Source organism: Triturus cristatus, chromosome 1_2 (genome assembly GCF_964204655.1).
Source record: "Triturus cristatus chromosome 1_2, aTriCri1.1, whole genome shotgun sequence".
NCBI classification, from domain to species: domain Eukaryota; kingdom Metazoa; phylum Chordata; class Amphibia; order Caudata; family Salamandridae; genus Triturus; species Triturus cristatus.
Genome location: NC_140580.1, coordinates 1,141,678,549 through 1,141,703,379, shown reverse-complemented (window position 1 = coordinate 1,141,703,379; position 24,831 = coordinate 1,141,678,549). Strand labels below are relative to the sequence as shown.

Genomic DNA, 24,831 nt, shown 5'->3' with positions numbered 1-24,831 from the left:
CCTCCTGGACCGGGATCGAGAGGGGCGCGGAGCCGAGTGGCGAAGCTCGAGAAGCTTGCGGGACCGCTCCCGCCTAGCTTTCGAGGTCAGGGCCATACAATCGGAGCACGACTCCGCGTCGTGGTCGAGGCCCAAGCAGTACAGGCACCGGCGGTGATAATCGGTCACCGACATCAGTCGGTGACAGTCATCGCAGGCCTTGAAACCAGGCATCCTACCGGCACCAGAGTCGAGAAAGTGACCAAAAAGAGTCAAAATGTTAGTCAAAAAATGACTAAAGGGGTAGCTCTCCCGGATCGGCGCTTACTGGCGCGGAAAAAAGAACTGACGTCAGCGCCCGAGGGTGGCGTCTAAGTACTCCGACGACGTCATTCCGGCACACGACGCCAACGACGGACGCGGAGCCGCAGACGACGCCTAGCGACGCGCAAGGGGTATTGCTACAAAAACTTCCGGATCCAGTCTGACGCCTGGGGATATTCTAAGGTGAGGAATCTAACTAACGTGTTTCTTTCAGATGCCAGTGTAGATAGGACAGAAACTGAGTAGTGTGAGTCCTGGGACCTGTCAGAAAGATGGCCCTCGCCGGGACATTGTGAATCACCTGTAATCGGCCCAGAAGATACTCACGGAGTCAGATATACAGGGAATTAACATAGTCCAATCTGGACACCACCAGGGTCTGGACCACTGTTTTCCTATAGGGAACTGAGAGCAGGGGGAGAAAGTTCCTCAGCATTCTCAACACCCCGAAACAGACCCCAACCACTGTTTGGACTTGGGCCTTCATAGAAAGGGCCGCATCCAATTAGATCCCTAGATTTTTCACGATGGTGACAGAAGACGAGGGGGGGACATGTCCTGCGGCCACCAGGTATGCCAAGCTGCATACGGACATGGACCAAAGAAGATAATCTCTGACTTATCAGAGTTACACTTTAATTGATTGTGTCTGAGCCAGGAGAAGACTTCAGAGAGGCAGATGTTAATTAAGTTGCCGTTGAATTTGACACCCTTCACGCACGTAAACAGCAGCTGGGTGGCATCAGCATATGACACTATTTTGGCCCCGTATTTCTCGTCGAGAAGGGCGAGAAGGGCCATATACAAATTAAACAAAGTTGGGCTCAATATTGAGCCCAGTGGGACCCCGACATTCATTGGCGGAATCCCAGCGGCAAAAGGAGGAGACCAGATAGTTTGTGAGCGGTTAACAAGGAAAGACGTGAACCAGCTCAATACCGTGCCACCAATACCGCTCTCCATGAGTCTTTGCAGTAATCTGTAGTGGGGCACGGTATCGAAGGCTGCGGAGAGGCCCAATAATACCAAGACCGCATTACCTCCTCTATCCAGCGTAGCTTTAATAGTCTCTGCAACTTCTAGCAGGGCTGTTTCCATGCTGTAGTTAGCTCTGAAGCCCGACTGACTAGGGTGCAGCAAATGATTGGCCTCCACCTATTTGTTTGTAACTTCATTGACATATTTCTCCAAAACCTTGGAGAAAAAAAGGCAGAAGTGATATGGGCCTGTAGTTAATGGCGGCCTCGGGATCTGCCGTAGGTTTCTTTAGCAGCGAAAGAATTTTGGCATGTTTCCAAGTTTGCGGCATAAGTCCTTCCCACAAGGCGGTGTTCAGAATCCGATTCACTACAGGGTTAATCACTTCTGCTATTGAGGACAGTACTTTTGCAGGACATGGGTCTGATAGTGAGCCAGACTTCAGCGCTTTCATAATCAAGCACTAAGAACTATAGAGGGGTCCGTTCATTCTGTCAGCTTGAGATTACAACAATTTTGTACAATTTGTATGCTTAATTATACCCCAGAGAAGATTGTAAATTGGGCTCCGGGGGGGTCAAAGGGGAGACTGGAGGAAATGCCCCAAATGTGGGATGTATGTTGCAAGTATAGTACATATGTTTGCCACTTATCTGGAGTTAGAAACTTTCTGGCAAAAGATAAGCCAGGTGATGAGGCAACCATTAGGGATGGATCCTCCCCCTACAGTCATGGAGATTATGTTGGGGTATAAAGAAGAGCGCCAGGGACCAACGAGGCTTATTGCAATCTTACTAGTTGCTGCCGGACTTACTATTGCCAGGGTTTGGGTCTCACCTAAATCCCCCTCTATAGGTGAATGGTGGGCTATAGTAAGGGAAACCTACATAATGGAGAAAGGCCTAGCTAGGGCAAGAGGTACTCGCTCCCTGAGGAAATTAGAGACTATATAGGGGTACTTGACATTAGATACATAAGATTAAAAGAGTAGATTGGGGGATTGTGTGATTTGTAAATTCGAAGGGGAGCCTCCCGGAAGTAGTAATTAGATGCTAGACTTAAACTCATAATTATTTTTAAAAACATGTTTCCTCTTAATTGTATTATTATCTTAAGAATGCTTATACATGTGTGGTGATGTGCCTCTAAGGTGTTTCTGGACGGTATAAGATACTTTAAGTATAATTAGTAAATTAAGTACCCTTGTTGACGATATAAATTTTTTTTTTTTAAAGATAAGGCGTTGTGCCCCTCAGTTCCCACTCACTTCGACCACTGGTCCCCGGAACCCCAGGAGTCAGACACTACTGCGAGCTCGGTGGATGTCAGCACCTCCTCCTTGGGCTTGGGCAGTCAGGGAGTAGGGATGGCAAGCAGGGAAGGCTTCCTCCTGAAGGCTGGGATGGGACCAGTGGTGCCACCTGGCTGGGTTTCCAAAGCCCTCACCATTTTTAGTATGCCTGGTCTAGTACAAAAATAAGGAAAATCCCCTACAGCCGGTATTTCCCCCCTTATCACTACATACTTGAAATTAGAAGAAGAAAGAAGACTAAAGCGTGCTCGGGAGCTGCGTCAATGAGACCCGACGATAAGGAAAGGAAATGAAACCAGAAAAGTCATGTTACAAATGACTACAGATGAGTTTACATGAAGTTCTCTTTAAGTTCCACATTTGGGCCTTTACAGACTCATAAATGATGAACAAATTTGCCAGCATTTGTCTTTTGGAAAGGGGGCAGCCCTAGACAGGACAGGAAGCTTTGATACAGGTGACACTAGAACACCCACAATAAGTTGAATGTCCAGAAAATAGTGATAAAAAGTATACAACTTCTGAGAGAGAGCAGGAGAGCTGGAGAAAGAGCGAGAGAGAGAGCGAGAGATAGAGAGAGAGCGATAGAGGGAGAGAGAGAGGTGGAGAAAGTGTCCTAGAACCACCTTCCCTTCCATCTCCGGACTTCACCCTCTTTTCAGGAATTTAGAATGGGACTCAAGACCTGGCTACTCAACTGAGCCACCCAAGCAGCTTGGATTTCGGCGCCTGGATGCCCTCACGGGTGATTAGCTGCGCTTTATAAATTCTGAGAGAGAGAGAGAAGAGAGAGAAAAGAGAGAAAAAAGAAAGAGAAAAGAGAGAGATAGAAGAGAGAGAGAAGAGAGTGAAGTGTGTAAGAGAGAGAGGAGAGAGCAGCGAGAGAAAAGAGATATATATATATACATACAGAGAGAGAGAGAGAGAGAGAGAGAGAGAGAGAGAGAGAGAGAGAGAGAGAAAGAGGGAGAGAGACAGAGAGAGGGAGGCTAGGTTAACCCCGGGAATTTAAAGAGAGAGCAGGCCATGTAAATCCCAGTTCTGTGCTTTAAACCCCGGGTCTTCACCTGCCCCTTGTGATCGGGGTCAGTGACGGCTTCAGTTATGGGTCTGGACTCTTGAAGCTAGGATCAGACTGGAATTCAAAATCAGCCCTGGCTAAAATTTTCAAACAAGTTGTTTGAGGCAGGGGACCAGACTAGAAGGGGTGGTGGGGGATTCCTTGATTGGGTCATGTCGGCCCACGAGCTGTAAACGCAGTCATCTCCCCTGCAGCCCACCAGGAAAATGTCAGCGTGGCAGAATGGCCAGTCTGGACCTGCTTCGACCCTCCCCCTCTCCAGCCTCCACAGGAGCGCTTGGACCGGGCAGCGTCTTTGTCGGCACTCAACTTACTGGCTGTCTGGATGTCATCAATGTTGAGGCTTTCATCAAACTCCAGGAGCAGTGACTCGGTGAAGGAGGCCAGCGCAGTGCCAAAGCTGTGGGCACACCGAGCTACGCAATCCTAGAGGAACAGGAGACACACTGTTATTTTTCATCATATAGCCAAGGTTTACAAAGATATCTCGACCACAAGCCACCACCACAGGGCACCCTATGCAAAGAAAGACATGTTCACAGGGAGGGCCAGCTGACCTGGGGGTGGGAGGTGAGCGGTCCTAGAGGAGGGTGATGGTGTCTTCATGGAATGGAACTCTTATGGGGAGAGAGGAATGCTGAAGCATGGTGCAGGAGTGGACCACAGTCGGAAGGATGGCAGAGGGTGAAGCAGTGATGCCAACCGAGAGCTGTAATTCCAACTGAAAGGGAGTGCAGCACAGTCACAGTGTGAGAGGTAGCAACAGGTGTAAAGTGCCAGGCACTAGGAGGGGCATGTGGGCACCTGAAGGGGGTACAGCACAGTCACAGTGTGGGAGGTAGCGAAGGATGTGAAAGTGGCAGGAGCTGAGAGGGGCACGTGGGCACCTGAAGGGGGTACAGCACATCACAGTGTGGGAGGTAGCGAAGGATGTGAAAGTGGCAGGAGCTGAGTGGGCCATGTGGGCACCTGAAAGGGGTACTGCACAGTCACAGTGTGAGAGGTAGCAATGGGTGTGAAGTGCCTGGAGCTGAGAAGGGCACGTGGGCACCTGAAGGGGGTACAGCACAGTCACAGTGTGGGAGATAGCCAGGGCCAGCTTTAACAATGGTGGCGCCCTGTGCGACAATGTTTGTTGGCGCCCCCCATGACCACTTCTGCCATGGATTCCCTCACTAGCACCCTTTAAAAGTGCCCCTCAAGTCTCCATAACCACTGTCTCTCAGATTCATTTCGTTTTATAGCGCCAATCATACCAGTGTGAGGTGTCAGAGCACTTTACATCACACACACATTGCAGAGAGCCAATCATATGTGTGTAAATCAGTGTATAGGAAATGTTACATCAGACAGCACTGCAAGGTGTCGTGTAGGAGTGACATGTCTTTGATACTGGTAGGTAATATAGTTTAAGAGTCCTTATTCTGGAAAAGCACAAATTCAGAATTTAAAACATAACATCATTGTTAGGGGTTCTCTTTAATAATAAGAATTGTTTTCTACCCAAATGAACCCTTTTGGCCAGATTAGGATAATGAAAGACTGGGCAAAAACATATAGCTCTAACATATCCCTTGCAGGGTGCATGCAGCTCTTTGATGACAGTTAATAGCTCTGTTCTGTATTAGGATTTTGACTTATAAACGACAAGTAATAATAGGAGCTCTCTTACAGGAGCAGTAACCCACGGACCTATTTACATTATGTGCACTTTGTTATCTGCATGGCACGCACTCTTAGCAGCAGGCATTTTAACCCTCTGTGCTACCTTAGGACGAGTCAAAACTTATACTAGACAAACCTCCAGTCTAATTCCAGGAAGACGAATAATCACAGGAGTTATCTTGATATTTTAATTGATGCCTGAAAATTGCTGGAGGCCAGGGACGCAGCAGGTGCTTTAAAATGTTAATATCCTTGCAAAAATGACTCAGCACCCGCTGCTGTGGCACCCATGGCACCACCCTAGAGCCAGCCCTAGAGGTAGCAACCAGTGTGAAAGTGGCAGGAGCTGAGAGGGGCACGTGAGCACCTGAAGGAGGGGTACAGCACAGTCACAGTGTGGGAGGTAGCAATGGGTGTGAAGTGCCTGGAGCTGAGAGGGGCATTTGGGCACCTGAAGAGGAGACAGCATATTAACAGTGTGGGAGGTAGCAAATGGTGTGAAAGAAACATAGAGCGATAGATAGATAGATAGATAGATAGATAGATAGATAGATAGATAGATAGATAGATAGATAGATAGATAGATAGATAGATAGATAGATAGATAGATAGATAGATAGATAGATAGATAGATAGATAGATAGATAGATAGATAGATAGATAGATAGATAGATAGACAGAATTTCAAAATGTGAAATAATTCCCTTTATTTAACATCATTTCCTATAGTGTGTTATTTTAAGTCCCTGCCTCCATTACTTTCTATGGGAGTGTACGGCAGTACCTGTGAAACTGTGAGGGCCCATGTGTGGTGCTGGGCTGGAGGACATTTACAAATGTTTTGGGTCCTTTTTGGATTGTAGTGAGTTTAGAAGAGCAGGTTGTGAATAGCAATGGGGGAGTGTTTGTATTTGCATTGCATAACCTTCCCTAAGCCCCCCCCCCCCCCAATCCGTCCTTAATCCCCTCCCCATTTAGTAGTAAGTATTCCCCAGTTTCCATCCTCTTTCCCAGGTTCCTCCAGCATTCACTACTAAAACACAGACCTGTGTGTGGGGACGTCTGTAAATGGCGTGACGGTCCTGCCAAGCACCAGGCATCAGGCAGGGGTTACACTAATGCATTTTAGCACTCGTGTCCGCATCACCTCGGTAAAACGCTAACGTCACGCATGTTTATAGCTTCTCTATGTTGATCGTGCCGCTGTAGCTGTGTGAGGTTAAATACGCCCAGCCGCCAGCGCGGTTTCTGTGTGTCCGAGGCACTTACAGTGATCCGGGCTAGATCGAGGGCAGGTGTCTTGTCGCCATGGACATCGTCCTGGGTCCGGCTAAATTGTTTCTTTTCACTGAATGAGCTGCTCATAATTACGGCTGCTTGGTGAATATGATATTTGACTACAAGTTTATCCAAACTGTAACCTCTCAGCAGAGCACACGTGACAAGTGCACTTACCGTTCGATGGGAAGGAGTCACACCTCTGTCGAAACACTGACAGCACCAAACCCAGGGAAAAGAAGTGATGTGTGGAGAGAGAGAGAGAGAGAGAGTGAGAACGTGCGTGCGTGCGTGAGTGAGAGAGAGAGAACAAGAGAGGAAAGTGAAGTTGTGTTGCAAGGAAGTACATGCAGAAAGTGATAACGTAAAGACAGTGGTGAAAAGGAAAGAGATGGCGTGAGATGTGCAGGTAGAGGATTGCAGAAAGATGTCAGGAGAAAAGGTTCCGAGTGAGAGAGTGCAGATGAAAGAGTTGGGAAGGCGAGAAAAAGGGGGCTTGAGCCCCCCTGAAGGCCACTACCCTTCAACATACCTAGAAATAGTCAATTCAAAGGCTAATATTCTCAAAAGGGGACGTTTTCAATTCTTTTTATTCACAGCAAAATCACTGTTACAACTCACGATGTTGCTAACAAGCATTGGCAATGCCAATAGGATTTGCTTTCTCTAGGCATATGTTCATTGTTGAGAGATAAGTCTGAATGGTTGCAGTAGCAGAAACCTCTCACAGATGCTCTCAACTGCTGGTCAGTGCTTTGATTTACTGGTGAGAAACTGTCACTCGAAGGGTCACGCATTTCACAGCTACAAGGCGAGAACTCTACATATAAAAGATAGGTGAAGCGGAAGTCTTTGTAACACGTGAAAAGAACTACTGTAGTTGCACAAAACATTCTACAAAGTGAAGTTTGTGAACAGCACCCAGCTATTTGATCGGCAACCATGAAGCTGGACAGAGCGAAGAGTGTGGTTCCAATGCCAGCCACAGGGTGGCAGTACTGCTCCACTGGCACACAAAACAAACAAACCTCCGTTCCACTTTTGCGGAAACACATTAGGGCCCTGGTGGGAATTCAGCGATGAGACAATACTGAGCAACGTTTGAGGAGAGAGACAGGAACAGTTATAGAGAGAGAGAGTCTTGACACTCAGACCTACATGTAACACGAGTCACATGTTTTTAGTGTAGGTGGGCAACAAAGGCCCGAGCCTGGCTCGGGTCAAAGGCCTGGCTTGGACCATGGACCTCTTGAGGGCCTCCAGCCTTCCTGGTGCCACCCAAGCTCTACGCTCCTCCTATATGTGCTACTGTTAAAGCTACAAAGAAACCACAGATGGCAGATACATGACCCGAGTGAATACATCAAGTCTGAAATTATCTTTTCGCTTACCTTTTTTTGGAGCAGTTGTACATAGCGTGTACTTCACCCAATGGCGTTAGAGCGCTTCAGAGGAGTTCCAGAATGCTATCATTTTTTTTCTTTTAGGCCCAGGGAGATGTAGGTGGCCAAATAGCGATCGGTGACGCTGAAATTAGCAGAATTTTAGCGTTTGCGATCGCTATTTGGCTGCGAGCAATGTAGGTGAGTTTAAACCTACTAGCAAAATAAGGAATCGCAAAATTGCGATTCCTTATTTTGCTCTTGCATTTAAAGATTCGGAAATTGCGATTCCTTAAATGCAATGTGAGTAGCACAAAAGAAAGTGCACTTTAGCCTTAAGGAATCGCTAATTACCGCCAACTTCAAGTTGGTGGTAATTAGCGATTTCCTTTAAAAAAGCACTTAGGGCATTTCTGTGCGCCACATGCGCACACATGCACATTTTAGGGGTGCAACAGGGTGTCCTTTCGACACCCTGGCAGCCTTCTATAGTGCCCGCTATTTGCCAATCTTTAATAGCGAATCGCAAATAGTAAATATCTTCCCATTCATTCCTGTGGGTCTCCTAGCCCATTGGAATGAATGGGTAGGTATTCCTTATTAACTCATCTCAATTTGCGATTCGTTATTAAGCAATATTAAGGAATCGCTAATATTTTAGCAATTCCTACCTACATTCAATTTTGCTAGTCCTTAATAACGAATCGGTAAAATTCGCTATTAAGCAATCGCAAATTTGATTTTACCTACATCTGGCCCTAAATGATTTACAGAGGCCGGGATTTGAACCAGTACTAAGGATTGATTGCAAAAACCAGTCATAATTTGCGACCAGTATTTTTGCATCCAGTATAACTTGTGAACTCTATGTATTATTAGGTCGGTTAGTAAATTACTGATTCCTAGTGAGTCGTAATTCGAACTAACTCATGAATATTAATGAGGTAATGAGGTAGGTCGTAAATTAGGTACTAAATTGTGGCCCATTAGGAATTGCAGAATCACAGGGATGGTGGCTTTCTGGGGTCAGTAGACCGCTGTGATTGCTTTTAAATAATGCAATTTAAAAAAAACTAAAAAGGGAGCTTTAAAAAAATAGTGTAAGTTAAATTTTTTAACATTCATAAAGGGGAGGGGTCCCTTGGGAACACTGGCGTAACAAAACTTGAGGGGGGTCCCCTGTAAGGCATGTGGAGGGCCCCCCTCCAGGCTCAATCATGAGCTCTCCGGCCAAGGTAATGTGCTGAGGGGGGCCCCCTGGAGCTTGCCCCCACCCCAAATCGGGGGGGGGCTGCGGGGGCCTGTGTTACGCCACTGCTTGGGGACCCCTTCCCGCTTACGAATGTCTAACCACTTACTTTGAGGAGATGGTAAAAGATTAATGTTGTGCACCCAGAATTCGGTCACCAAACATTAATACGTACCAATCCAATTCAGCGTTTGGAAGCTAAGCCTTAAACACGCCCCTTCCAAATGCCAAATCAGTACAGGGTCACAAACCCAAACTGCGTAACTGACTACTGAACCACAATTTGTGATTTGAACATAAGAAAATGCATTTTTGTGATAAAAACGGCCCAATCCAGTGGAAGTTGCCAAGAATGCAAAAATGCGTCGTGCATCTGTCCCTCGACTCCCCGCTTCCAAAGTCGGCAGCTCTGGCCCCGGCCACTGACCCTGAATGTGAAGGCAGATTGTGGAAGCGGGGAGTCGAGGGACAGATGCACGACGCATTTTTGCATTCTTGGCAACTTCCACTGGATTGGGCCGTTTTTATTAACAAAAAGGCATTTTCTTATGTTCAAATCACAAATTGTGGTGCAGTAGTGCACCGACAGCTGCAGTTCACAGCTCTGTCCCTACGGAAACCTGGTGTATCCTTGCCCTATTTACACCTGACGTGCATTTTTAACATGTGTAGGTAAGTGGTTCGCTAGATTCCAGCATATGTTGCAAGGTGTACTTCTGAAGTGCTCTTACCACACTATGAGGCAGAGTCACAGGGAGTTTTCTCAGCTTTGATTTTAGAAAGGGGTCTCATGTTGTCTGTGTTGATTGGATGAGCATTTAGGGCTTGTGTTTCTCAAGCTGAGCTTATTAGCTCTTGAAAGACAACTCAGCACAAAGCTTTGCTCCTTTTGGATAAATCTTAGGAGACAAGGATAAAATATCCAGTTACTGAACTCCAGATTGTGTGACTGTGAAGACTGAGCTAACAGCATGGCTTCGCCACTTGGACAAACTGTGTGATCCTTGGCATAGCAGTTTGCTTTCCTCTCGTTCTCCTCGAATACAAAATGTCCCACAACCCAGGAGCATCTCAGTGTAGAGCATGAGCCACGGACAAACACATCTTGACTTGGCAGGGACCTCCACTAACTGTCCACGCTGCTTGAGATCCAACACCCAGTAGTCTAAGGTGATCCTGTGCCAGGCTGGAAGGAAAGGCCGGCTATATCCAGATGGAGCAAACCGAGCGGAAATGCAGTACCTGGGTCAAAGACACAGTCAGCGTGTGATAGAAGGATAGGTGCCAGTGGACTTACCATCGTCATGATGATCAGCGTAATTATCCGTGTCCCTAGACTCCACGATATCCTCATCTGCGTCAGCTAGGCGTTAACAGAGGAGTCAGGCGCAAGCTGCAGTGGACGTGCAGCACCTGGAAGCTGCTGTACTATGTAGTGGGCGCGCAGCACCTGGAAGCCACTATGCTATGCAGTGGGCGCGCAGCACCTGGAAGCTGCTGTGCTATGCAGTGGACACACAGCACCTGGAAGCCACTATGCTATGCAGTGGGCGCGTAGCACCTGGAAGCTGCTGTGCTATGCAGTGGGGGCACAGCACCTGGAAGCCGCTATGCTATGCAGTGGACGTGCAGCACCTGGAAGCTGCTATGCTGTGCAGTACAGTGGACGAGCAGCACCTGGAAGCTGCTATACTGTGCAGTGGACACTCAATCAATCAATCAATTAATCCATCATTCAATTAATCAGTGGAATTGTAAGCTTGCTACTCATCCTTGAGGGTCTCAAGGCGCTGGGGTGGGTAGGGAGGGTACGCAGCTCTGTTCAGTTAAAGAGCCAGGTCTTGAGTATCTTCCTGAAGATGTTCAGGGAGGGGGCACGTCTGATGTTGATCAAGAGCTCGTTCCAGATCTTGGCCGCGATGTAGGAGAAGGTTCTTCCCCCTGTTCTGGCGCAGGGTTTCGGCGAGGACGAGGTCAAAGGATAAGAGGTTTCTTTTGGGTACGTGGAAGGAGATTCTCTCGTTGAGGTATTGGAGTCTGTTATTGTGGAGGCATTTGTAGGCGTGGGTGAGTATCTTGGAAGTAACTCTTTTCGACGGGAAGCCAGCGGCGATTCTGCAGGTGTTGGGTGATGTGTTTGTGTCGTGGACGCCGTCTGGCTGCGGTGTTCTGTATGGTCTGGAGTCTGCGGAGCAGAGACTTGTTGATACCAACGTAGAGGGCGTGGTCCAGTCTGCTGGTTATGAGTGCCGTGGCGATGGTTTTCCTTGATTTGGGGGGATCCATTTGAAGGTCTTTCAGAGAATGTAGAAGGTGTTGAAGCAGCTGGAGGCAATGACGTTGACCTGTTGTGTCATGGAGAGGGAGGAGTCGAGTACCATGCCGAGGTTTCAGGCGTGGTCCGTGGGAGCGGGTGGGCTGCCGAGGGCGGTGGGCTACCAAGTGTTGTCCCATGCAGAGGGGGAGGGTCCGAGGAAGAGGACCTCTGTTTTCTCAGAGTTGAGCTTCAGGCAGCAGCTGCTCATCCAGGATGCGTCGTCCTTCATTACTTCCTAGAAGTTGAGCCTGGTGGTGATCGGGTCCATGGTGAGGGAGAGGATAAGCTGGGTGTCGTCGGAGTGGGATACTATGCTGAGGTTCGTGCTGTCTGACGGTGGCGGCGTGGGGGGCCATGTAGATGTTGAAGAGCGTGGGGCTGAGTGACGATCCCTGGGGTACTCCACAGTTGATTTCCGTGGGTTCGGAGAGGAAGGGCGGCAGCCTGATTCTTTAGGTTCTGCCGTTGAGGAACGAGCGGATCCAGTCGAGTGCTGTTCCTTTCATGCAGGCGTTGTAGAGTCTAGTATTGAGTGTGCGGTGGGAGGCGGTGTCGAACACTGCAGAGAGGTCGAGTAGGATCAGGGCCGCAGTGTTTCCTTGGTTGAGGACGGTGCGGATGTCGTCTGTGGCGGCGAGTAGGGCAGTTTCGGTGCTGTGGTTGCTGTGAAATACAGATTGGGAGGGGTCGAGGATGGAGTTTTCTTCGATGAAATTGGGTAGTTGTGCATTGACTGTCTTCTCAGTGACTTTGGCCGTAAAGGGGAGGAGGGAGATGGTTCGGTAGTTCTTTAGGTCCATGGAATCTGCTGAGGACTACTTGAGCAGGGTCTGACTTCTGCGCATTTCCAGTCGTCAGTACAGATGCCGGTCTTGAAGGTGGCGTTGATGGTGCATTGTAGTTCGGGAGCGATGGCGGCGGTGGCTCTGTGGAAGATGTGGGCAGACAGGGGTCCGTGGGGGCTCCTGAGTGGATGCCAATCATGGTCGAAGTGATGTCTTCGGTGGTGACTGGGGTCCAGGAGGAGATGGTGGGCTGGCTGGCGTTGCTGGAGACGGAGATGGTTTCAGAGTTGGGTGTCTGGTTGCTGAAGTTGTCGTAGAGGCCCTTGATCTTCAGATGGAAGTAGGATCCGAGCTTGTTGAAGAGGTCCTGGGAGGGGGTGATGTTCAAGACTTCGCTGGGGGGCTTCGTGAATTCCTGGATGATGCTAAAAAGTTCCTTGGAGTTGCTGTCGTTGGCAAGGATCTTGTTTTGAATGAAGGTCCCTTTGGTGGATCTGATGCGTTGGTGGTACCCTCATGGCGTTCTTGTAAGTGGTGCGATCTTCTGACATTTTGCTGTTTCTCCAGTTCTTTTTGAGACGTCTGCAGGTGCGTCTGGAATCTTGGAGGTCAGTGGTGAACCATGTGGCCTTCCTGGGACGCTGTCTGTTGGGGTTACGTAGGGGTGCGAGCTCGTCTGCGCAGTTGGAGATCCATCTGTGGAGTTCTTTGGCTACGAGGTTGGCATCGGTAGAGGTGGTGGGGGGCGTCGCGATTGAGACTGGAGTTGAGCTGCTCCTCAGTGACTTTACTCCAGTTCCTTCGAGAAGGGCGTGGTGCAGGTTTGGGCGGCATGGTTTTGTTGACTTGGAAGTGTACGCAGTGGTGGACCATCCATGGGGGTTGCGTGGTGTGACTGAAGTGGATGTTGTTGCCAGGTGTTGCAGCGCAGCACCTGGAAGCTGCTATACTGTGCAGTAGACACACAGCACCTGGAAGCTGCTATGGCGAACAGGTAGCTGAAGCTGAGGAGGGGCCGTGGGATGAAGCAGAAGATGAGGTGGAGGACCCAGAAGCTGACCTGAGAGCAAAGTTGACAAAGTCTGAGGCAGCTGCAGAGACATTACTGGAGCACGCAGATGAGGGAAGTCTTGTAGCTAATGTTTGAGAGAGTCATTAAAGCCCCCAGGATCTAAAGCACTGGCTGAGCAGGTAACCAGGCTGTTATTGAAGAGGTTAATGTCTGCCTTCAAAGTGGTGTCCACGGCAATAATGAGCCTCCACCTCCTCGGAATAACTTGGGCCCACGTGAAAGTCAACATCTTGAGACCTTAGAGACTATCTCCATGTTGTTAAAGTAGACGTCTAGGGGGCGTGGCTTTGGTGCTAACGGCAATGGTGGCGTCTTAGAGGAGCTCCGGCTCCCGGGTCCCTGAAACCCGTAATATCTGCATATCTAGCCGACCAAGTAGCAACGAAAATGCCCGCATGTTAAACCGGAATGCTGAGGGCATGAGTCCGCAGCTGAAATCAGATCAGTAGCGACATTGGTGGGACCCCGGCCCGTGTGACTGATCGGAGGCCGACGAGCGGTGAAGTGAGAACTGGGCGCAGCCGGAGGTAAAGAGCCGGGCCGGAAAGAGCTGGCGAGACGACTCTGTGTTACTGTGCGTTGCCGGAGGCCGATGCGAGAGAGGTGGGTGGCCATCTACAGCGGGGGGGCGCCACACCATAGCGGTACCCCAGCGGATGGAGCGGGGGGCAGATAGGTCCCGTAGCTGTAGGCGGGGCCTGGCTCCTTCTCCCACCCTCCACACAGTGGTGCCGATACACAGACGGATTGTAGGTCTTGCAGCGCTGCGCATCGGGAACCTGAGGTGCCAGACAACATCCCTTGACAGTGAATGGTTGAGGCCAGTGAGTGGCAGTGTGAACATCGGGAACATCTGGAGACAGGGTTTGCGATCAGACACACTGCAGAGTCGCTGTTAGATCTCCGTGGGCTGCTGGACAAATTCATAGCGTTGGGATCAGCCCTACTCTTCCACCATATATCGCGTTGCCACCACAGTGGGAACATTAGGTGCTGGGCCAACTACATACTGCAGGTGGCGGGGGACGTGGGGTCGCACATGGCAGGTGACCCCAGATACGAGTGAGAAACTACATAGCTACCCGAGAGCAGATAGTGTGAGCAGGAAGACCGGCAAGATCCAGGAAACGTCGACACGCCGAGCCAGAGGCACATAACGGAGGCCGCCCAGGCGGGTCCGAAACCTGGAAGGCTGGAGGGTGGAGTGTGAAGAGAGGGAGAAAATACAAAGACTAACGGAGTGGGGCACGCAGTGGGCAGCCCACTTAGATTGCAGGGGACACGGCCTGGAATAAAAGACTAGATCCAAATAAAAAGGTAATAGGGCACCACAAGACGAGGACCGACTCAAAGTGAGAGACAACGCCCCTACAGTGAGTTGGGGAGCGAAGCACGGCTCACGGCAGACAATAAGGAGACCGCTTGTGCTGAAAATAAACACAGGCTCCCCAGGAAAAGAGGAGACAAGGCCACAGTTCCTACGATGGAGGACGAATTAGTGGATTGGAGCCCTCAGTCTCCTCACACTAGTATCAAGTCACCGCGGAAAACACCAGAATAAAGCCAAAAGGACAAGCAGGGCCACAGACAAATAAAATGGACAAATATGCAGTACCAATCCAGGCTGCATCATCTCAGGGTCACCACCCAGAAGAACAGACGGAACCCTCATTGAGCGCGATGATGGCGGCCATAGCGGACCTTAAGGGTACAATTGACCCTAAAATAGATGCAGTGACAGTGGATGTTAATCTCCTGAGAGCAGACCTAAGGAAAATGTCGGACAAAGCAGCTGCTACCGAAAAAGAGGTGACCCAGTTACAGACCAGCGCAAAGAGTTTAGAGGAAGGGGTTCAGGCCCTCACAAAGCAGCAGGACATCATGGCAGCTAAGCTGAAAGACAAAGAAGGGTGGGCATGCAGAAACAATATAAGAGTGGTGGGAGTGCCGGAAGGCATAGAGGGACCCAGTGTTGACCTCTTCCTGGAGGACTTGATCTTAAATCATCGAAAGCCAAAGAGTATCTCCAACTATTTCACTATTGAACGCACACAGGGCGCCCGTCCCTAGGCCCAGACCAGGCGCTCCGCCAAGAACAATCATCTCTAGGATTCTCAATTTCCGGGATAGGAATACCTTCCTACAGACGGCATGTCAACATGGGGACTTGCGACATGAAAATGCTGTGAGCGGTTTTTTTCCCAATTTCACACTAAATGTCCAACGGCAAATGTGTGCATTCGAAGCTGTGAAAAGGGAACTACAGGCTAAAGAACTCAGGTACTCTATAATGTTTCCGGCAAAATTGAGAGTCAAAGCCGAAGGAAAAACATGGTACTTCAGCTCCCCAGAGGAGGCATAGGAGTGGCTGGAGGGATGGTGCAATGTGGGTTCGAACTCTCAACGAGGGAGATGACGAGAACAGCAAAGGACGACGATGGAGAGCACTGAATAAGAGAGAACAGAACGCGGCATGGACCAAGGTGGAAGAAGGGTCTGGAAAATGAGACTTCAGCGAGATGTCGTGTCGAGGACTGGGAAGACCAGGTCATATGGCATGGGTGAGGGGTGGGGGGAGGAGGTAAGAATAGGGACTCTCTACTATATAGACACTTGGTGCAGTACTAAGTCATTTATGTTGCTACAGGACTAAAACAAACATCCTAATGGCGGGGGTGGGTGGGGTCCCGAGGTGGGGAGCTGCTATATATTGGCACCGACCAACCCTGTTTTAGTTACTCGATGTGGGACGACAGGCACTCTGAGAGTTGGGGAGGTGGGAGTTGTTATACCCACTAGCAGGGCAGCAGGGAGGCGCCTAGTTATTTTTGGGGAATGTTGTGTTTAGTACGTTTTTATTGTTATATTGATTGTCCTTTAAAATTGCAAAGTCAGTATTACAGGTTAATGCAGCATGATGAAAATGTGGTGGGAGACTTAATACAGGTATGGCATCTGCTTGGCAGTTCGGGCTGGACTGTTCCCATGAGGCACAGGGTCAAGACTGATTTGCATATAGCCAGGTCTAAACTGGGTTGGCATGGTGAGCAAAAGAATAATGGATTTAACCCAGATCTCTTGACTGGGGGTGAATGTTTTGATTTGTTCTGCATTCCGTCCATCAATTGTGTGTCTTTTGTCTGCTGGCACGGTAACATTACAGGGAGAGGGACAGAACACGACAGGGAGGCACCAGGAGAGGCACCGGGAGGGGCAACAAGGAGCTATCAGCCTTAAAATCATGTTGTGGAATGTGAATGGTTTGGGGAGTCGTATTAAACACAGGATAGTGTTACAATACTTACATCAACACTCCCAGGGCATAGTGCTGCTTCAGGAAACCCATCTGAAAGGCCATAGATACCTAGCACTAGATAGATACGGATACAAGCTAGTAGCCCATGACTGTTACACAGCCGGATCAAGAGGAGTGGGAATACTGGTAAAGACGGGTCTTCCATTAGTGGTAGACAAAATCTGGCAAAATCCCCTGGGAAAGTGGGCGTCCCTCGCGGGGAAATGGGAGGGACAGGCTATTCATATTGTCTCAAGTTACATTCCACCGGCTGAGGCGTTCACAGCACTGGGGACCTTGCTGGTCAATCTTCCATCTGGACTACTGGTGCTGGGCGGCGACATAAACTCTACTATTGACCCGGGGCTAGATAGAGAAACTGCATCAACTAGAGAGAGGGGGGGGTGGAGCCGCTTCAAGCGTTTGTTGAAGCTATGGGACTGTTAGATCTTTGGCAGACACATAATCCAGGAACTCGCCAGTACACCATTTATTCAGCAGCACACCATAGTTACTCTCACCTAGACCACATACTGACACACAGAGGGGGTGAAGCATGGTTCTCTAATGCCTGAATTGGTCCACGAGGTATCACGGGCCATTCTCCGGTGGAGGTGATGGCGAGGGGACCAACACGGACACACACTCTACCACCAGACTGAATTCATGGATCTTTAAAAACAAGGAAAATACCCAAAAAGTCAGGGAACGGGCACAACTCTACTTCCAGGAAAATGAGGGGAAGGTTGAGGCGACCTGCACTTTGTGGGAAGCATCAAACCAGTTATGAGGTGGCATGTCCAGGCTTGTTTAGGGGGTAGTAATAAAGAAAAAAGACTACAGTGTGACAGACTGGAGGCGGCAGTGGTGGAGATGGAGGCAAGCTTTCGAGAGGGAGGGAGAACTGACCAAGAGTTAGCGCACCGATTAGAACTCAAAAGGCAGGAACTGCAAGATCTGGCGAATAATGCTGTGAGATCGGCAGCACTGGCCAAGCAGAGACGGGTGTATGAACTGGGAGATAAGGCCAATAAAATGGTTGCCTGGTTAGAAAAGAGAGACAGAGACAGGAATTGGGTTGCAGAAATACGTGACAAACGCGGAAAAACGTACACTACCGGGGAGGACATGGCGCGGGTCTTTGCAGACTATTATGAAGAGATATACACGTCCACCCCTGCCAGGGCAGAGACAGATTGCAGCGAACTTTTAGCTGAAATGAGACTTCCGGTGTTGTCCGATGAAGATAGAGAAAATATCGAGAAAGACATAACGGCTGACGAAATAATAGGCGCTGTACAGGATCTACCGACAGGGAAGGCACTGGGACCAAATGGGCCGCCCATGGAGCTCTTTAAATGCACGGTGAGTATAGTGGCCCGTACCTACTGTATATGTTTAACGAAGCGAGGGAAAAGGGGTGTCTACCAACAGATCAGCGAATAGCAACCATCGTTGTAATCCCTAAGGCGGGCAAACCAGCTGATCAATGAGGCTCGTATCGACCAACACCCTTGTTGAACATGGAGGTTAAAATACTGGCTAAGCTCTTAGTGAATAGTCTCCTAGAGCCAATCACGACGTTGATACACCCAGACAAGCCTGGTTTTATGCCTCGCCAGAGCACTAGGCTTAATCTTAGACGCTTATATGGGGTGATGCATCTAGTAAGAACCAACCCAGGGGTGGAGGAGGCGCTATTGTCCCTCGACGCTCGCATGGCGTTCGCTGTATAAAATGGCACTACCTGTTCGAGGTCCTGAAACGGTTCGGGTTTGGTCCCCAGTTTCAATCTTGGATTAAATTGTTATATAAAAATCCCTTGGCCAGGGTTCGAGTGAACGGTTCGGTGTCCCGCTCCTTTGTTCTTCATAAAGGAGCGAGACTGGAGTGCCCTCTTTCCCCGATTTTATTTGCACTGGCGCTGGAACTGCTAGCGGCATGGGTGTGGGGGAGATCCAGTGATCTCCGGTATCTACGGTGGGAACAATGGGAAGAGAGAATAATGTTATACGCCGAAGATGTCCTCCTGTATGCGACAAGACCACGATTCACCGTAAACCGGCTAATACAGATTTTTAAATTATTCGGGGAGTACTCAGGATACCAGATTAACTGGGATAAATCTCTCTTGTACATGTTATCAAAAGGACCACCACCGGTACTCGGTGCAGAAACCAACCTACAGGTTAAAGATAGCTTTAAATATCTGGGCATACAGATAGCCAAATCAGACGCGGGATTTCTGGTGGGGAATCTACAGCCACAGCTAGACCGATTAAAGAGGGATGTAGCCCACTGGAGGACTCTGTCGCTATCCCTAATGCTATCCCTTATGGGGAGAGCCATTCTCTTCAAAATGATGTCGCTGCCAAGAATGTTGTACATTCTGCAAAACACCCCATGTCCAATACCCGACAAATTCTTTAGAGAAGTGGACAGCGAGCTGAGGACACTACTGTGGGACGGAGGGGGTGCAAGGATCGCATTTGCCAAGTTACAGAGAGGAGTGTATGAAGGTGGTTTGGCCATTCCAGACCTCCAGATATACTACTGGGCATCACACCTAATGGTAATCAACGATTGGGTATTTACAGACAGGAATGACCTGGCGTACCGTGTGGATCATTGAGCGATGGGGGCCAGAGGATACTTAGGTACAATGTATGGACGAGAAAGGAAAGAAAGTATGCCACCACATACTAAGATCGTGCTAAATATGTGGATGAGGGCCAATAGATTCCTGGGATGGGCTCACAAACTGACAGAACGGACCCCTCAGTGAGATAGTGATATGCTACGAGAGGTAGGCAAACTGCAGGGTTTTGGTAAATTACGTCTGGGAGATGTATGGCGGGGACAGGCAGGCCCTAATCCTGTTCTCTGATCTACAAAAAGAGTATCAAATAGCAGATACAGAACGGTATAGATATCTACAATTGAGACACGCACTACGCAGGCACATCAAAGAGGGGCAGCAACTCCCTGAATATAGCCCTCGGGAAGACAGACTAGTATTAGATCCAATCCCGGAAAAAGCATTGTCCTGCACATTTTGGAAGATTATTAACAATTCCCTGGATCTTCCTACGTCAGGCATGGGAGTTTGACGTAGGCTTGCTAGAAGATGATGACTGAGCGGAAGCTGTGCAAAGCCCTAGAGAAGTAGCGATTCGGGCAAGATTTCGGCTAGTTCAGTTAAGAATTCTACATAGGTCTTACTCCACTAGCACACTCATGTTTAAGCTGGGTCGCACCCTCACGAACGATTGTCAAAGGGTAGGAAAAAGAGGGGAACCTTCTTCCAAATAATTTGGGACTGCCCGATTATACTGTGGTTTTGGGGGAAGGTGATGCGGGTAATGTCGGAGGTTATTGGACAGACAGTTCCTGCGGAGGCCAGGTGGCATGTACTGTGTGTATCTGGGGAGCAGACATGGCCTAAATATCAAAAGATATGGCTGCTAGTGGCTGCAATGGTGGCCAAGAGGAATATTGCTGGGGTCTGGGGAGCCACTCAACCACCGAAGGTGGCACGATGGAAAATGGATATGGACTGGTGCTGTGCAGCTGAGAAGACAAAATATGGGAGTAGAGGCTGCCCCTAGAAATGGGAAAAAGTGTGGTACCAGTGGGATGTATATACGAACGCATGAGGGAAGTTAGATTACTAATTCGGGAGTAGGTGGGGGACTAGGGGTATAATGGACGGGCTCCTCTTAGAACTGTTTGTTAACTCACAAATGACAATATACCAAAGAAGTGTAAAATATGATAACATATATGTATTATGAACCATTGATTGAAGTAACGCTGTGTACTAACGCTGACTTTTGCTTGATACATTTTTTTTATTTTTTAAAGTAGACGTCTAGGAGGTCTTATTCGCTAGAAAAGGGCCCTCCTGGAATGTGAATCTCCAGATTAATGCACATATGCCACAGCTGTAGAGGGTTTGTTGTCACTGTGGGGGGTGGGGGGTGTGTATGTCCCTGTGATTGATGGGGTCATCAATGTATATGATGATGAAGCTGTTGCCAATGGAAGGGGCTTCAGTACGCTTGACAAGGAAGGAGAGATCTTTCTCAACGGGATAGCAGGAGCGGCTGCTATGTTGGAGGAGAAGGGGGCGGGAGGGGGGTGAAGGGGCAATAGGAGTAACGGGGGATGAAAAAAAAAGAAAATGTAAAAACCTAGCTGCAGCCGTCCCGGTCAAGCTCTTCTGCTTCTATTCACCTCTTCAGGTTGGCACAGGCTCCCAGAATGCCCTGCGGCAAATCCTGAAGCTGCTCTTGCGCATTAAGCAGCTTCAAGATTCATCTGAGTGCCATCAAGCAGAGAATCAGCCAGGGACCAGGGTTCAATTCCCGACGCGGCAGGGTCGTGGACCAAAGTCAAAACGGACTCGATAATTCTCGCCTCGGTACCTACTCTAACCAGGAACACACTCGGCAACTCTGGGCATTAAGCTTGCCTCATCTCTACAACGGCCCCCCACAGACGCCGGGGATGCCTGGTTTCACCTTGGAGATACCCAGAAAGGGACCATCTCACAGGGATAGCCAGGACGGGTTCCCCAGCGGTCTATAGCGCCGGGACACTTCCGAGTAGCTGTGCGCTGAATAAATTAAAATAACATAACATAACATCAATTTGTGCTCCAGGACAGACTGTGAGCCTGGGCCTACTCTGTCCAACCCAGTTGCGTTGCTGGTTGGAGAGCGCTCTCACTGCACATGATGGTTTGGCCGGCCATTTCATGCGCAGTGATGGGAGCGCACTACCTTTCCTCTCAGTGCCTGTCAGCACCAGGCACCGCCCCCAAGACTGGGCAGTAAAGGAAAAATAAAGCGAGTGATGATTTATTTTTCCTTTTCTGACATTTTGGCGAGGGGGTTCCTCCGCCAGAGCGGAGGGGTCGCCGCTGTGGGAAAGTCGTCGTCTATAGGGCTGGCAATACTGTGGTCGATGATGATCTAGCCGGAGGCCAAGGCACGACAGTGACACAAACGGAGGAGACACTGCTCCTTGATGCAGGGACTATGGATGACACAGCAGACAAGGACGACTTGTGAACTTTTGTAGGTGTTGATGAAGCAGCAGTCAACAACCCATCAAAAACCTGTGTCTTGGTCTTTTTGTAAAGCTTTCCACATCCAAAGCCAAAAGGGATCGACTATACCAGTCGTTTGAAGTACTCATGATGAACGTCTTCCAAATACTCAATATTTTCCATCTGTACGGAGGCAGTGATCAATTGTGTGTGGAGATCATTGGTGTACCCCGCTCTGTGCCAACAGGGCTAACACGGCGTGAAGAGATATTTCTTTTTACCTGGTGTGTCAGCCATGTGGGTGACTCTGGGGCTGCCTCACCCAACCAAAAAGGAAAAAGTTACTCACCTTCTACAGAAGAGGTGGGGAAATAAAAACAAAGCCAAGAAAAATGCCAAAAAATATAAATAAATTCTGAAAACATTCTTGAAGTGGAGGAGTTCCTTTCCTTTCATCAGACTGACGTGTGGCAGAGATTTTGTATCTGTATTTAATGTTACATGTAGTACAGGCCGGACTGCATGTAGCACGTGCTAATTTACCTGTGTTTTTGCATTCAAATGCTGTGCAGCGAGTTGCAAGTGAAAAGCCTAGAAAGAGACAAGCAGGCTCGCTGTTTTATTCTTGCAGCTAATGACTATGTGCTTGAATTGAACTTCGCCCTAATTTGATGAACTGTTACTGAGCTGTTTGTAGTAATTAGAATCATAGTAATGAACCAGTTAGTTACCTTCTGGAACTCTCTTTCTGCTGGATATTCTATACAATCACGGGATCCTCACCTTTCGACTGTGCCATACACCAGGCTGGATCTGGGAAATTCTTACAGCAATGATCCTGCACGCTGGTAGGTGGCGCCGTATGGCTCCGTGATGACTCACTACCGCCCCAGAAATGACTTTAGGGAGTTGCACATATGCGCCATCCCTGTACACTGTACACTGATGTCAGTTTCTTGCATCTTTCTCCTTCCTCACCCTCAGGCGCTGACTGTAGAACAAATTGTCTGAGACAGTGTGCTGAATTTCTGACTTTGCAAATTTTTACAAAGAGACCACTCCACAGAGCATGGAGGTGGGAGGGCAGAGAGCAGAGAGGAATCTGTAGTTAGATTATCCACCAGAAAGAGCGCTACTGAAGGTAAGTAATTTGTTATGCTGATGGATATCTCTAAACATACTTTTCACCATTAAAACAGATAGCCGTACCTTCCACAGTTGGAGGATCTAGGGAGTGGACTCTGGCCATAAATTTCTGCAGGACCGAGTGGGTGAACTGATCTTACCACAGGACCTGGCGGTCAAGGCAGCAATGTTTTGTGAACATATACACCAATACCCATGTTGCATCATTTCAGAAGTCTAGAACAGGCACCCCTCATACGAAAGCCTTTGTAGCAGCTTCGACCATGGTGGAATAAGTTGCATCTAGGCCTGTGAATAACAGATTTTGATGCAGAGGACTATCCATCCTTACAGGGTCCTCTTTTCACTGCCTTTCTCCTTCTTTGCCCCACAACAAAGAGCTGGTCATCCACACGACTGACCTTTGTGTGGTTGATGTAAAAGCTGAGCACTCTCTTAGCATCAAGATAATGGAGTCCTTCTTCCTCTTTCGAGGGGTGAGGCGGAACAAAAAACACTGGCAGAGTGATTGACTGGCCAATATGAAAGGGAGTCACAGCCTGGGTCCTCCATACCAATTTTTCTGGAAAAAGGTGGTGCAAGAAGGTTGCACTAAAACACCTAATGTTCATGCACACATAACTGCAATGCGGAAGGTGGTTTTTAGTGTCAAGAGCATTAAGAAATAGCCGTGCATAGGCTTGAAGGGTGTGCACATGAGAACTATCAAGACCAAGTCGGGCCCAGTGAGAAATGACAAATGGTTTGGGTGGGGAACATCTGAGTCAAAGCTTTTACAAAACGCATCATAACTGGTGACTTAAACAAGGATGGTTGGTCAGGTAAACACAATAAAGGCAGAAGGGCTAACTAATAACCTCTCACTAAGTCACCACAAGGTCTTGCAGGGATAATGAAAGAAAAAAAATAAATGAAAATCAGAAAGTTTGATTGTAAGGGGGCAGTCTTTTGAGCAATACTCTAAGTGAGAAATCTGCCCCAGCACCCCGACTGACTTTGTAGTAGGGCCTCAGGCACTAAAGGTGAGATTAAAAAAAATCTGTAACTCAAACAAATTAGTTGTTGTGAGAGGCAGGCCTGGTATATGATGTTGACTTATGTAAGTGGGCATCCTGCACCAGTCCAGACAACCCATATGGTGATTTAAGGTCTTGGACAACCTTAGAAAGCTCTCTAAGTGGTAGCTGTGGAGATAAGCCTACAGGCTTAGTCCAGAAGGAGTGTAAAGCAGCTTGTTTCACCAGAATGCAATCTTATATATATAGATTAAATGAAAAATAACCACACAAGGTATTTATAAAAAGATGTACTTATCATATAATACTCTCTAACACATACAAATATCTGCCATAAGGAGATATGCACAATGCACACAATACTTTGCATAGAAATCATGTAAATAGAACAAAATACACAGTGGACCCCAGGGGCGGACCAAACCATATGATAAGAAAGTGGTATAAGAACCACGACTTATGTCAAGACAATGTCCAGAGGACGTAGAAGTGCAGGGGACCCAAGGAACCACCCAAGGTGAGTGACTAGGAGCCCCACGAAGATCGTGTGCAGTGTGGGAAATCAACCGCGTTCTCTGTACAAATCAATGTGTAAGTTGTGGTTGCAATCTTAAAGGTTAAGGAGCCTTACAAGTGGACCCTGAAGACAGAGGTTAGAGAGCCACTCCACCTGTGAATACCATAGTACCAACCCACATTACCTACATCAGGAAAGCCGGGTGCATAGGTGTGAAGTAGTGTCAGAAACCGCAGTCGAACCCAATGGAGGACTTCAGGAAAATGCCGCTGTTGGAGAAGGAGAAAGTGTCCGGTGGAATCCGAAGGCAGATTCAGGATGAGGAGTACCTGCAAGCAGAGGGGACAGAGTCTTTGTCACTCAAGAGTGACCCGGAGACCTG

General features: G+C 48.6%; 1 protein-coding gene across 2 annotated transcripts in view; it reads right to left on the bottom strand.

The window, feature by feature from the left end:
* CCDC180 (coiled-coil domain containing 180) overlaps nucleotides 1–24,831 on the bottom strand; it is a 592,866-nt gene that overhangs the window by 43,278 nt on the left and 524,757 nt on the right. For both annotated transcript variants that reach the window (XM_085613885.1, XM_085613886.1), the window contains exon 34: nucleotides 3,989–4,100. In XM_085613885.1, coding sequence (XP_085470011.1) covers nucleotides 3,989–4,100 — 112 coding nt within the window. The remainder of the gene's footprint in view (nucleotides 1–3,988; nucleotides 4,101–24,831) is intronic.